Source organism: Pseudophryne corroboree, chromosome 10 (assembly GCF_028390025.1).
Source record: "Pseudophryne corroboree isolate aPseCor3 chromosome 10, aPseCor3.hap2, whole genome shotgun sequence".
Classification (NCBI taxonomy): domain Eukaryota; kingdom Metazoa; phylum Chordata; class Amphibia; order Anura; family Myobatrachidae; genus Pseudophryne; species Pseudophryne corroboree.
Window position 1 is genome coordinate 210,494,990 of NC_086453.1, and position 15,880 is coordinate 210,510,869.

Sequence of the window (15,880 nt, forward strand, 5' to 3'; positions counted from 1 at the left end):
ACCGGAGTTCGGCTGGAGAGCCGTGAGAGACTGACCGCTGGCAGACCCATCGAGCGGAGCGGAGCAGAGTTGGACGGAGCGGCGTCAACTGGGGCACTGGCAGTCATAATAGAGCTCAGCAGTGACGTGAAGGGGAAGAGGAGGCGGCCAAACCGTGAGTGACATGAAGCTCTATGCCAACCCTCCCCAGTGACAGGGAAAGAGGAGTGTGACTGAAGTCCCACCCAGAGGGCAGGCGAAGCGGGTGAGTGACTGACTCCGGTCCAGTGTGAGAAGCCTAGGTGGAGCCACCTCTGAAACCCCAGTCTGGGAAATGAATAGTAAGCAGTGACAGGCTGAGTGAGTCAGGCAAGAAACTGAGCAAGGCAGGATCAATAAGAAAGGAAGGGGCTACCGACACTCCATATAAGTCAAGGAGTGGCTCCTAAGAATCTGTTAATAAGACGGCACCAGGCTGGAGGAGAATAGAAGGAATACCTAAATAGGAAAGGCTATAAAGGGCTTTCCAATAAGCAAGGGCGGTACACTGAAGGGACTATGTTCCAGTGCTAAACGTCAGGGTTCTAGAGGGGAGCGCTATAAAGTGACATTGAAAGTATAGTTATACTGCAATTTGACTGTCAACACTGGATTCTACACTTCTATAATAAATAATATCCAGTCAGAAAAGATTAATACTTTATCTCTACACTGAGAAATACTTACCTATGACTCAGGGTCAGCACCGAGATTAGTGATCAGATGTAGAATCTCTCCGGTCAGTTTCTTCTACTGTCTACTCCCAGAAACTTCATTCACCCGTGGTGAATAACTAAAATAAATAAAAGTTTATTTTACATTTCTGTTTGAGTTGCACCTATTGAGGAGTCAGAGTGATAACTGGAAGACAAAGTACAGATACTAGGAGAAAGTGACAAGCCAATTAATCTGGACTACGTTTCAGTCGTCACGCTTGTCTTATTTATTTGTTGGCACTCATTTATTTCTAATTAGAGAGATTCTGATGGAAGATAGCAAAACGCGGATTGAGAATAGTCCTACTTTAAACAAGAATTTGTTGCTAATAGCCTCCTTCTTCAAAGCATAATTAACAAGAGACTTCATGTGCACCAACGTTATGGCCATTAGGTATCACACAGTATAGATATCTAAGAAACCAGTCATATGGGGTGATCTAGACTCAAAATACAAAATATCTAGCTGGAAACATTGAGAGGTTTTGTTGATTACAATATTTACTGATAATTAATTTATGTACCATAATTGTAGTTATAAGGAATTATTAAATGTTGATATTTGTGCTGTCAATAATCTAACTTTTCTTCCGGAATAGGATGGAGTTCTGTAGAGATCAACTGTTGCTGTAAAATAAAAAGTTAATTATTTTACTTTATTTACGAAATGATATGGTGATGCAAATTATGAACTAATTAATTGTAAAGTTTCTAAATTTTGTGGTGAGCAATACTGGAAGGTATATTTACACGCTGTTGTTACAAAATAAATGGAAAAATATGTTTTCAACCCGTACTTCTATTAGCTGTATATGTCTGGACATTATCTCCTTGCTTAATTAAGAGAGAGCATACGTAAGAGGTATAAAGGTGAGATTAACAGCATATAGTTATAACATACATTTCATTGGAAACATACACCGTGATCAGACTGTGTATTACAGATAGACTTTTGGCGTCCACGAACAGGATAGAATGTCGCAATCACCGGAACATCAGACTCCGGCATCAACATCTACCCGGAGGAGATTGCCCGCGTCATCTGGTCAATCTCCGGCAGGTTGGAACCAAGGGATAGCATCACCTATTACGATGCCATATTATTTTGGCGCTTCATGGCTTCTTACTTACTCGGGAGACATGCATACCCCAGGAACCAGTCAGCTAAAGGAGTTTAGGAATAAGATGCGTTCTATGTTCAGGTTGTACCAGCTGAACGAGGTACAGAAAGGGGAGATCGTATTGGGACAGTTAAAAGGTTCTGCGCTGCGTGAGTCAGAGGCATGGACGGAAGAAGAGAAGGAGACCGCGGAAGGCATCTTGGAAAAATTGGGGTGCATCTTCGCCCTAAAAACAATTTCCAATTTAAAAAGTCGACTATACGCTAGAAAACAAAGAGGTGGCGAAACTTTAAGGGACTTTGCGTTGGGATTGCAGGAAGCCATGAGGGCAGTTCAAGCCTTAGACCCACGTGAAGTACAGCAGGCTGATGAGACTTTAATTAATCTCTTTATTGAAGGGGCTCAAGGGGAAACCATTCAGGCCCAAATGAGAATGGTGCGGCGTCAACAGCCAAAGTGCTCCTTTTCTAAGTTCAAAGAAGAAATTCTTCAAATTCTTGGACTAAATTCCTGTGAAGATGCTGAGTATGAGGTTTCAGCTGAGTCAGACGAAGGGATAAAGGAAATGAGATCTCAAGCCAAAACTGAGGTGGCATTGCCTAAGACAGTCACTCAACAGGCATAAGCTCCATCTAGTCAGGATCCAATTGGGACCCTAAACTCTAAAATGACGGAACTTACATTACACCTAGCTAGAATGGATCAGAAACTCGAGGAGTTGAGTCAAGGCCAAAACGTCGGACGACGTCGGGAATGGCGGCAAGATAGGGGTGCCAGGAATCGTTCTCGATGGGATACACCAAGGGGAATGGGTAGACATTCCACTGACCAGTTTGATGCTCAAGGACAGCCTATATGCAGGGGTTGTAGGCAAAGTGGCCACATTGAGAGAAATTGTCCCAATGAAGCTTTAAACGAGGAGACCCCGAGGCAGGGGACTGACCCTCGGGAGGAAATGTACCAATAGGTCCGACATCGCAGGAGTGGTGGCCAAGGTATGTCGGTGAGTGTCCTCGCCTGAACATTCAGATCAATGGTGTGGAGATGGCTGCTCTCCTGGATACAGGATCTCAAGTTTCGACCATTCGACTTCATGAATTCCTCCAACATTGGGAAGAGCAAACCATAGTCACCCCACCAACTACCTGGTTACATCTATTAGCCAGTAACGGACAACCTATCACCTACCGTGGCTACTGGGAAGCCGACATGAAAGTGGGTAGAGCAAACTTATTCAGACAGGGATGTTTAGTGACAACGGTTCCAAATGACTTTCTGCCCCCAGTCATTCTCGGGATGAATGTCCTCAGAAACTGTCCCGACGAATTAGTCTAAGCCTTGCGCATAGAAATGAAGACAGCCGCCCCGCGGGAGCGGAGGACACTTCAACAGACTGCTCGGCTACTGGAGGGCCAGATGAAATTCACAAATGACAAAGGGGAGGTTGGAAAGGCACGAATTGCTGACCGACGGCCTGTAATGTTAATGTCCTACTCGGAACACGTAGTTTGGTGCAAAGCTTGGATTGGCCCTGGCGGACAAGGCTATGATGCCCTCATAGAGTCTTGTGACTCAGATGGTCAGCAACCATTTGTAGTAGCCCGGACATTGGCAAGAGTAGAGAAAGGTCGAGTACCCGTTCGCATCTTGAATCCTCAAAACTACCCTATACGACTCTTTCGGCACTGCATGGTAGCAAGGGTGTCCCAAGTTAATTTCCAAGATGTATTGGAGGAAAACATACCATCGGCGCATCAAGGAGCCACGACCAAAAACGTCTCTGCCGCCGAAAGTGAGGGTCTTTGGTGGAATGAAATCCAAATAGGTGACTTGAATACCTCCGAGGAACAGCGAGCAGGGGTGCTAAAATTGGTACGAAAAAATTCAGTGGCTTTTAGTCAGAACCCCTCTGACTTTGGAATGGCTGAAGGGGTGTATCATGCTATTCACACAGGAAATAATCCGCCCATCAAGGAGAGACATCGACCCCTACCACCCGCCATGTATCAACCCGTGCGAAAAATGATTTCAGATATGAGGGCCGCAGGTGTCATCAGTGAGAGTTACAGTCCATGGGCAGCTCCTTTAGTTATCGTCAAGAAAAAGGATGGAAGTCTCCGGTTTTGCGTGGATTATCGCAAATTGAATGCTGTGACCCATAAAGACGCCTATCCGTTACCAAGAATAGAGGAGTCATTGACGGCTTTGATGACCGCGGCCTACTTTTCTACTCTAGACCTCCCTAGCGGATATTGGCAAATCCCGATGGCACCGGAAGACCGGGAAAAAACTGCCTTCACCACGCCCATGGGATTATTTGAATTCAATAGAATGCCCTTCGGACTTTGCAACGCGCCGGCTACCTTCCAACGTGTCATGGAGCACTGTCTGGGACATCATAACTTTGAAATGGTCCTGCTGTATCTGGATGACGTTATCATCTTTTCAAGGAGTTATGAAGAGCATCTTAAACATCTAGAGGAGGTGTTCAAGCAACTCATCAAATCAGGGTTGAAGCTTAAGCCAGAAAAATGTCATCTACTCAAACCAGAGGTCCAATATTTGGGACATATAGTCAGCGCTGAGGGTGTCAAACCAGATCCAGGGAAGATATGTGTCGTACAAGAATGGCCTATCCCAAAGACAGTGAAGGAGGTCCGAAGCTTTCTGGGTTTTGTGAGTTATTATAGGCGGTTCGTACAGGGTTTTGCTAAACTGGCAGCTCCGCTACAAGAATTACTGCGTGGCAAGTCTGGACAGGAAAGGAGGAGTTCATCGTTTAATCACCTGGGGTGAAGATCAGCAACGTGCCTTTGAACTGCTTAAGACATCTATGGTCACTGCTCCTCTACTCGCCTATCCAGATTATGAAAAACCTTTCCAAGTTTATACGGATGCAAGTCACCGGGGATTAGGAGCTGTGCTATCACAAATGCAGGATGGTCGTGAAAGGGTAATAGCATATGCCAGTAGAGGCCTTCGCAAAACAGAGCGCAACAACGAGAATTACAGTACGTTTAAGTTAGAGTTACTTGCTCTCATATGGGCCATCACCGAGAAATTCAAGAACTATCTGGCTGCTTCTCCCGTCATTATTATGACCGACAATAATCCGTTGGCTCACCTGTCCAATGCACGGTTGGGAGCACTCGAGCAACGTTGGGTATCTCGCCTGGCCAACTTTCAATACACCGTCAACTACCGGAGCGGAAAGATGAATAGGAATGCCGATGCCTTATCCCGCCTACCCATTGCCAACCTTCCTGAATTGGATAAAGACGACATGGAGGAAGTAGAGACCCCGGTGTTCCATCTCGGGGGTAAAGTACGGGTTGTGACGTCTGATCCAGTCTCTGTTGATGCTCCTACACAATCCGAAAATCTTCATCTGGGTTTTTCTGCAGGAGAATGGAAAAGAATTCAACGAGAGAGCCCAGTTTTGACTGAACTAATGAGTCTTATTCAGCAGAAGCGATACCTGAACAAAACACAGCGAACCGAAGCTGATCCAGAATTAATTAAATTATTAAGACATCGAGATCGCATCCGGGTAAAGCAAGGGCTGATTATACGTAGCAGCCTTGACCCCAACACACATCAAACTATTACGCAAGTAGTAGTTCCAAAACGACAGGCTACTCTTCTGCTCGAGGCCTATCATGATGGGTCTGGACATTTTGGTACCCAGAAAACCGAGGCAATATTGCGAAAAAGGTACTTCTGGATCGGGATGAGGGAAGATATTGAGAAATGGTGCCGTGACTGTGTACCTTGCAATATCAAAAGGTATCCGGACAACAGTCAAAAAGATCTTCTGCATTCTATTAAAAGCCGGCGTCCCCTGGAGATCGTAGCCCTAGATCATGTGAAATTTGAACACAGCAACACTGGGTATCAATATGCGTTAACCATGACGGATCATTACAGCAAGTTCCTTGTTGTCGTTCCAACCAGAGACTTAACTGCAAGAACCACGGCTGAGCTCTTTTTAAAACATTTTGTAAGACCCTATGGGTATCCTGACCGATCAGGGCCCAGCCTTCGAATCACAGCTGTTCAATGAACTGTGTACTCTTTACGGCTGTCTAAAAGTTAGGACAACAGCCTATCACCCACAGGGGAATGGGTTATGTGAAAGAGCAAATCGAACCATCATTGGAATGCTCCGAAGTCTATCCGCAGAGAAGCGTACTCAATGGCCTACCCTTCTCCCTGAACTTACCTATTTATATAACAACACCGAACACTGTTCCACTGGGTTCACACCCTACTACCTAATGTTCGGCAGGCAGGGCAAGCTGCCCCGAGATTTGGAATTGAACCCCGTTGTGATCGACCCTGTAGATCCATGAGTTAATTGGGTGCGAGAACACCAGCAGCGGATTGAAACAGCCAGACATATTGTGGAACAAAGGATGGAGGTAGCTCACCAACGGCAGGAGAGAGCTTATAACGCCAATGCTCGGCCTCTTCCTTTACATGAAGGAGATAAGGTTTGGGTAAAAAAAAACCCATCGCTCTAGCAAACTCGATGCCATGTGGGAAACCGTTCCATACGTCGTGGTTAGTGTTCCAGCCGGTAATATCTACACTTATCGAATTCGTTGTGGTCAAAAAGGACCAGTTAGAGTTGTATCCAGAGATCAATTAAAACCCTGCACAATGGAAGTCACAAGGGTAAAAGAAGACATGGTGTTGACAGCCGAATCACCAATCACAGAGAATATTCCCCTACATGACCCCCATAGAGCTCCTGTTGTTCATGGGTGGCACCGGTCCGCAGAGCGCTCAGTAAGAAGTAGGGCCCCAAAAACCCGGGTAGAGAAATTGTTTGAAGACAATTACTTTTCTTGTGTTGAGGATGGTCATGTCAAGAATGGGATACTTACCCCAGCAAATAGAAGGTCGAAACGAAGTACTAAAGGTATAATACCTCTAAGATATCGTGATTAAGATACTTTGGGGTATATTGATAATTACTCTGATGATAAAAGGTATACATGAATTGATCGAAGTATAAATTATAGGATGCGTGGGGACACGCATAGTTCCAGAGGGGAAACGTGTAATACCCTGCTGTTAGTAAGGTAATTTGAGAAGTTAATGACCATTTTATGTGATTAAAATGTATTGTACTAAATTCATTAAAAGGTTATGTTACCCTCACAGAGGGCAAAAGACTTGTGAAGCAAATGGGATAGACAGCGCAGTTGGCAGCCCAGGAGTTGGACGGGCTCGCGGCCCCAAGAACTGTATAATCACTACTGAAGGGGAGCTCTGGTCCCCTATGAGCCTAGACACAAAAGCCAGCACGTGCGGAGAGAAAGCGGCGGGACTGATCCGGGTACTAACCTGGGAGCTTATATAAGAGCAACACAGACGGACCGTTGCTGCTGGCTGAGGTAATCTGGAAACGTGAAGGTGCTGCTGACGGGAGAGGAATGGAGCCGCACAAACAGACCGGAGTTCGGCTGGAGAGCCGTGAGAGACTGACCGCTGGCAGACCCATCGAGCGGAGCGGAGCAGAGTTGTACGGAGCGGCGTCAACTGGGCACTGGCAGTCATAATAGAGCTCAGCAGTGACGTGAAGGGGAAGAGGAGGCGGCCAAACCGTGAGTGACATGAAGCTCTATGCCAACCCTCCCCAGTGACAGGGAAAGAGGAGTGTGACTGAAGTCCCACCCAGAGGGCAGGCGAAGCGGGTGAGTGACTGACTCCGGTCCAGTGTGAGAAGCCTAGGTGGAGCCACCTCTGAAACCCCAGTCTGGGGAATGAATAGTAAGCAGTGACAGGCTGAGTGAGTCAGGCAAGAAACTGAGCAAGGCAGGATCAATAAGAAAGGAAGGGGCTACCGACACTCCATATAAGTCAAGGAGTCGCTCCTAAGAATCTGTTAATAAGACGGCACCAGGCTGGAGGAGAATAGAAGGAATACCTAAATAGGAAAGGCTATAAAGGGCTTTCCTAAAAGCAAGGGCGGTACACTGAAGGGACTATGTTCCAGTGCTAAACGTCAGGGTTCTAGAGGGGAGCGCTAAAAAGTGACATTGAAAGTATAGTTATACTGCAATTTGACTGTCAACACTGGATTCTACACTTCTATAATAAATAATATCCAGTCAGCAAAGATTAATACTTTATCTCTACACTGAGAAATACTTACCTATGACTCAGGGTCAGCACCGAGATTAGTGATCAGATGTAGAATCTCTCCGGTCAGTTTCTTCTACTGTCTACTCCCAGAAACTTAATTCACCCGTGGTGAATAACTAAAATAAATAAAAGTTTATTTTACATTTCTGTTTGAGTTGCACCTATTGAGGAGTCAGAGTGATAACTGGAAGACAAAGTACAGATACTAGGAGAAAGTGACAAGCCAATTAATCTGGACTACGTTTCAGTCGTCACGCTTGTCTTATTTATTTGTTGGCACTCATTTATTTCTAATTAGAGAGATTCTGATGGAAGATAGCAAAACGCGGATTGAGAATAGTCCTACTTTAAACAAGAATTTGTTGCTAATAGCCTCCTTCTTCAAAGCATAATTAACAAGAGACTTCATGTGCACCAACGTTATGGCCATTAGGTATCACACAGTATAGATATCTAAGAAACCAGTCATATGGGGTGATCTAGACTCAAAATACAAAATATCTAGCTGGAAACATTGAGAGGTTTTGTTGATTACAATATTTACTGATAATTAATTTATGTACCATAATTGTAGTTATAAGGAATTATTAAATGTTGATATTTGTGCTGTCAATAATCTAACTTTTCTTCCGGAATAGGATGGAGTTCTGTAGAGATCAACTGTTGCTGTAAAATAAAAAGTTAATTATTTTACTTTATTTACGAAATGATTTGGTGATGCAAATTATGAACTAATTAATTGTAAAGTTTCTAAATTTTGTGGTGAGCAATACTGGAAGGTATATTTACACGCTGTTGTTACAAAATAAATGGAAAAATATGTTTTCAACCCGTACTTCTATTAGCTGTATATGTCTGGACATTATCTCCTTGCTTAATTAAGAGAGAGCATACGTAAGAGCTATAAAGGTGAGATTAACAGCATATAGTTATAACAAACATTTCATTGGAAACATACACCGTGATCAGACTGTGTATTACATTTGTACACGTCACCATGCTGCCGCGTGTGCCCGTTGCCTGGCAACATCCTAACAACCTTCGGCCCTCACTCTGAGATGAGGGGAGTGGCAGGATGCGGAAATAAACAAAGGGATACAGTGACTAGTGCTGGCGTGAAAAATCAAATACATAAATACATATCTAAAAATATGTCAGCAGCAGAGTAACAATCATATTAATAAAGAATATAATACTGTTCTAACGTAACTGGAAATATACCCAGCCTATAAAAGAGATTTAACTGCTCCTAGGCAACGGGAAATGCAGATGTATAGACATATAGATATATAATGCTATGTGTATATCTTAATAAGTTTAAAGGAATATATTCCAAGGTAATTGCTCATTCAAGCCATGTGGAGCCAAAGAATTTAAATTAAATATCCACCTAGCCTCTCTTTGTGCGAGAATTTCAGCACAATCACCGCCACGCACCATTACAGGAATATGGTCAAGGATCATATACCTGAGGTCAGACAATTCATGTTTGGCTTTTTTGAAATGTCGGGCAACTGGCTGGTCATTGTTCTTACCTGTTAAAGACACTCTAGTAGCAGAACGGTGCAACGCCATCCATTCTTTAAAGGAACTAATGGTTTGCCCGGCATATACTAAATTACAGGGACACCATATTGCATATACTACAAATTGTGTGGAACATGAAAGATAATGATGTATCCTATATTTCCTTTTTGTAGCCGGATGTACAAACAAAGTCACAGGTACCAAACAATTACAAGTCTCACAAGCAGGACATCTGAAACATCCCTTCTTCTGTATGTTCAAATATCTTCTAGTGACATCGATTTCACCAATACATCGCACTAGTTCTTGTCTCTCCTGTAACTCGGCATGATGGTTTTGCCCTTGAAACAAGTTATCTTACTATCACTCATGACTATAGCCCACAATGCTTTTGTGGCCCTTGATATTACTGTACTTGCTGTAGTGAACTGTGTTACAAGAGGGATTTTCCTTTTGGTATCGGATTTAACTTGTGGAGACAACAACTTGCTCCTGGGAATTTGAAGAACGTCATTCTTTTGATGTAATAACTGCCGGTGATTGTAGCCTCGATGTTTCAATTTTTCCACAACAGTATTTAAAGCTGAATCCAATTCTAGTGGATTACTGGTGATTCTCGCCACTCTTAGTAATTGAGATTTCGGCAATCCCTTCTTTAGGGCAAGAGGATGAAAACTACTAAGTTGTAGTAATGTGTTTCGGTCAGTGGGTTTGTTATAAACTGAGGTCACTATTTGATTCTGTATGATCCGAATATTAACATCCAGATAATTCATGCTTGTTTGACTGTGATTGACTGTCAGTTTGATACCCCATGCATGTTGTCAATGTGCCCCAAAAGACCAAGTAATTGTTGCTCCGTGCCTGTCCAAAATAGTATAAGATCATCAATATATCGTTTATAAAGAAGGATGTTATCTGAAATCTCGGTAGATGCTAAAAAAGAATTTATTTTCCTCCATGAACATAAACACATTGGCATATGCCGGCGCCACATTCGACCCCATGGCGCAGCCCTTTAACTGTAAATAATAATGTCCATTGTGCAAAAACAAATTATGTGTCAAAGTGTACTGTAATAACTGTAAAAATAAAGAAATATCCAAACCTGTGAATGCATTATCTTGTTAAAAGGAATCCATGGCTCCATGGAGGAAAATAAATTATTTTTTGCATCTACCGAAACATCTACATACTGCTATTTTGACGGCTGCTTATTCTCACTCCTGAGAGGCACCTGTAAGGTATAATAAATGTGGTGAGTGCCTGCACTACTGGATTGGATGGATATATATATGTACTGTATGTGTGTGTGTGTGTGTGTGTGTGTGTGTGTGTATGTATATATATATATGCAGTATATTAATGACCATCCAATTTTAAAGATACCTACAAAAATTTAATATAAATAAAGACCATGGACTGTACCTCACATGTGCATATGTGACTGTTTTTCCTAAAACATACGAATAATACACTCTCTAACTTGTGACACTGAAAAATAAGAATAAAATTACCCTAACGGGCAGCTAGAAATTGTTGAAATACGCCTATAAAAACATTTTCTGTGGAGTACATGACCAGTATTATAAACCTTTCATCTACATCATTCGACAAATCTTGGGGCCCCTGGCTAGCCTCTCAAAATGTTCCTTCCCCGTTTTGAATGTTTTTACCTTTGGCTATCTGAAGGTTTTTGTAGATTGATGTCTTCCCCTCAACTATCTCTTACTTTCCATCTTCTCAAACTTTCTATTAGGCATCTCTTTGCCTTTTTCCTTTTTTTTATTTCTTTTTCTCTTGATGGCTTGCCATACCATCACTTTTGAGATCGTTTCTCTCTCCTTACTACCTTTGAAATAGGATCACTCTTAGGGTATTGAAAGTTATAGCAGATTTTCTCCTCCATATAAATATTTTGTACCCCAGTTTACTGTATGACCTGCTTATTGTATGTTATTGTGATCTTTGTAATAAATACTTTCCTAAAAAAACAAATTCTGTACTGTAGTCTAGGGTGGCCAGGCGTTCAGTAATCCAGCCTTGTGTAAGTAGCAATAGGGACTCCGGAATCCAAATTGTTAGTCAATGCAGAGAAATATATTATGTATGCAATAAATATCAAGCCAGTCAAGAACTCTTAGATAAATTGCAACATAGTCATGTAGCAAACTCATTGACTGTGGTACTCGTGGCCTTCCAATCTGTCAAGCCATTTTAGTTGAAACAAAATTAGTAGTAAATACAGGTCCTGCAGCAGTGAAATGTATTTATTTATTTATTAACAGTTTCTTATATATACGTTGTAGGTATATATGCAGGGCATGCATGACAATTCAAATAAACTCTACAATTTAACATGGAGTAATAAGCTTTCTTAGTGTGTTTGGCCAAAAATGTAAGCCCAACTACCACAAGATGACCCACATTCTAATGTGTAGACTGCCATGCAAGGACCATAGACTAATTAAAATCTGGATTTATGTATATATTGTATGCTAAAATGTGAGACTCCTTCTGTCAGGATTAGCACCCCACCCACCTGCTCTTAGGTGAATATAATTAGTGTATGATCCTTGTATTGCAGTCATCCTAATATTAGAATGGCACTATGGTAGGTACAACCTCTATACTTTTATATAATGTGTCAGTATTAGTGATGTTATGGACCCATCTGATAAAGGTTAACCATGTCGTGTTAGATGGGCTAAAATATGTGGCCAAACATATAGTGAATGATTTAAGATAATGCAGGTCCTGTTTCTTCTTTTTACAGGCATCATACTGAAATGGCATGCTATAGGAGCAGAATCCTGTCTTAATTGTCTTCTTTGTTTTAATGGTTTCATGTGAAGTATGCAAATCACAGCATGATATGTTGGCTGTTTTCTACGTGTAAAACTGAGTAAGGAGTTTTGAAACAATATGGTTTTATTATGAGATTTGGTCTTTAGTAAATTGCATGGTTTACAGGCTGCATATAACAATTTAAAAAAACATGTAATTTGGTGAAACTGCGCTGTAGTAATTCTCCCACTGCGTCTTCTTTTCAACATTACTATATAAAACATATACACTGTTGTTTCAGTGATGTGGAAGATATTGGGAATTATGTTGGCTCTAATATTGAAATATCATGGATGCCTAACTTGGATGGATTGATGAGAGGATATGCCAGGAATTTCAGGCCCGGAATTGGAGGTACAGTCATTGTAATTATTCATTGTTATTTGGTGTAAGAGCTAAAATGTCACTTTGTGGTGCAAACACCAACTACGTAAGTCCAAAACCCTCGATACTGGGTTGCAAGATTAAAAGTTTTGAGCCACATACGAATAGCCCCGCTGATTATTACTGTGTTATGCTGTTGGACCAATATACCCTGCTTAAATGTGAGTGCTGTTCGGTTATCTTTTCATCCTGCTGTGAACTGGCACCGCTTATTTGAAATAACCTTTTTAGAGTGCTGTTTCTTTCCACACTTTTTGGGTTTGGGGTTTTGGTTTTGGATCTGGATCCCCACTCGTGTTTTGGATCTGGGTTTTTGGATCTGGGTTTTTCTAAAACCACCCTTGCATGTTTTGGTTTTGGATCTGGAGGATTTTTGAAAAAAACATTAAAACAGCTAAAATCACAGAATTTGGGGGTAGTTTTGATCATCTGGTACTATTAACCTCAATAACATTAATTTCCACTCATTCTACTCTGAACACCTCACACCTCACAATATTGTTTTTAGGCCAAAAGGTTGCACGAGGTAGCTGGATGACTAAGCTAAGCGACCCAAGTGTGCTGCACAAACACGTGGCCCATCTAAGAGTGGCACTGCAGTGGCAGACAGAATGGCAGTTTTAAAAACTAGGCCCCAAACAGCACATAATGCAAAGAAAAAAAGAGGTGCAACAAGGTAGCTGGATGACTAATCTAAGCGACACAAGTGGGCGGCATCAGTTCCGAAACGCATTGATTTTATGTAAATACATTTTGTTGATACCAACAACAAGAGGTATACTTATTTTTGCCGGTTTCTGTGACACTGTGTGGGGGACCATATCCATACATCCCGTCCATGGTGAAGAAGGATTAAAGATACCTTTTGGTGCACATAGGGCATTGACTGAAGGTGAGCCATATACCAATAACACAAGAAATGAGAGCGTGTTTTCATTTACTGATGATGAAGTTCTAAAGAAACCATTATAGGAACATAAGGCTTTATATGCAGATCAGTTGAGGACAATCAGCACTAAAAAACTGATGAAAAAGAATAATGAACGTGTATGCAGTTCAATTGTCTTCTTTCTTTTGAGGATACCTACATTTGAAGTCCGTCAGAAAGAAATTTGTGTACATATTGATAATGTCTATATTATCTTAAAACACAAAGCTATACCTCTAGATACACTATTACCATGAAGCCGCTATGGCCTCTAGACTGAATACATGTGCTACGCACTTTGTACGCTATTTGCGTACAGAGTCCTGCACGTGGTACACACGCTGCGCTGAGTGTACAGAGTACACACAGCGAGCGCACACACAATTGGTAACCTTTAAACCTTGTTAATGATACAATGTAATGATATGATTACACTTTAAACCCTTAGCAGCAAAGTACTGCAACAATGTTATACCTTAAACCTTAAGTAGCGCTGACGATACAAAGTACCCACAGTGCGTACACCTTATCAATGCTTATACACCTTATACAGATAAATCTACTTTAAAACCCTTGCAGGAAAGTGAAGGCACATCACAGTTTTGTAGTTGAAACCACAGGGTTCTAAGGCCACTGTGGATTTGTTCCAAAAGATAAACAATACAAATTATACACTACAGGCTAACAAGTAAATCTAAACAGAATAATAATTTCTACAGAGAATGTACATACGTGAGAATGTTCGCAAGCGCAACCCGGTCCGGTCCTCCGCCATCTGATAGATAGCGTTGTGAGCCTTCTGTCTGACTAAACCTGCTGTAGGCTCTCTATATTCACTTCATCCAAAACATAACACAATGGATACTGTAATCTCTTTGTCCATTGGACACAGGGATGTGTCTCTACATTACAGAAGAGGTCATAGGTGGATTTGAATAGGTGGGCGATGTCTTTCCCCAACTGCTCTTGTGGGTGGTATCCTCTGGATCCCTGCCGCATACATAATATACAGTAAACACAGTTAATGTTCATATTTTAATTTTGCACATAACTATACGCAGGAACAAGCGATCTTTCTCAAACCAACAGCAGAATGTTTCCCTTAAAATACCCTACAGCTGGATACCAAACACCACCTTGTAACCTTGTTCTGTCCCCTCCTATCCTGTAAAGGTGAATCCCTTTGTTCTGTTATCATTTTAAACAGCTATTTCTTTCTGATGTGGTGCAGGGAGGCTATGTGTACATTGTGCACTATTTGGATTAAATATGTAATGTTTTGATAGCCCTCCATGCGCACACAAACCCTACCGTAAATACGCATACCACGCGCTAAGGCGCATGACCGCGGGGAGCGACCTTACGCAAATTGCGGATATGTGCACACACAGCAGAACGAGTGCGCGCGTAGGGGCCATGTGTGTGTGGTTTGTACTTGGTGTGTGTGCTTCAATATTTTTCGACTTTGACAGTCCACCCTTTGGCAGTCAATAATAACTGCCACTATCTAAACATTAAACAGAAAAATATACCATACAATATCTACAGATGATTGGATGGTATGAGGAGAGGTGTAGGCGAGAAATGGATGACCTAGTGGGATAGTAAAAGCATGTATGTTTGAAATCCATGTCTGAGGGGCATGTATCATCGTGCCGTATATGTTCTAGATAAGCTTCGAGGTATTGCGAAGTATACATTAAATCCTTCTTATCCCGTATTAAGGGTCTGTAAGTGGGCCAACAAACACTACCGAGCTCTTTTCGGCTTCTTGTTCCAACAAATGGGGTGCACATTTAGTTGATGATACATGGAGGGGGGAACATATGTGAATGCTAATATATGGGTATTACCTATCGACTATGTGTGACACTACCTGAAGGTTGTAGAGATGAAGATAAGACACGTATCACAAATACATTCACATAACATTTGTGCAATCGTTCTTGGGTGTTGGTTAAAGTCTTGTCCGGATGGGTGTATCTTTGCTGAAAGTGTCAATCAAAGTCTTTTCTGGATGGATGTAGTGTTCATCAAAGTCTTTTCCGAATGGATGCATTGTTCATCAAAGTCTTTTCCGAATGGATGTATTTTTGCTTGAGGGAAAACAAAGGAGAAACGGGTGAAAGAAACAGACCGTGGAATCACGTCTTATCACAACATTGTCTCTATTGATGGGTCATAAA

The 15,880-nt window shown here is 41.9% G+C and overlaps 1 protein-coding gene across 4 annotated transcripts in view; it reads left to right on the forward strand.

Annotated features, from left to right (window-relative positions):
* The window catches only part of GABRD (gamma-aminobutyric acid type A receptor subunit delta), a 310,753-nt gene that overhangs the window by 92,233 nt on the left and 202,640 nt on the right, over window positions 1–15,880 (forward strand). For 3 of the 4 annotated variants that reach the window (XM_063943053.1, XM_063943056.1, XM_063943054.1), the window contains one exon: window positions 12,624–12,736. In XM_063943053.1, coding sequence (XP_063799123.1) covers window positions 12,624–12,736 — 113 coding nt within the window. Of the gene's footprint in view, window positions 1–12,311; window positions 12,441–12,623; window positions 12,737–15,880 lie in introns of all 4 variants that reach the window. The other variant, XM_063943055.1, reaches the window with a different exon arrangement.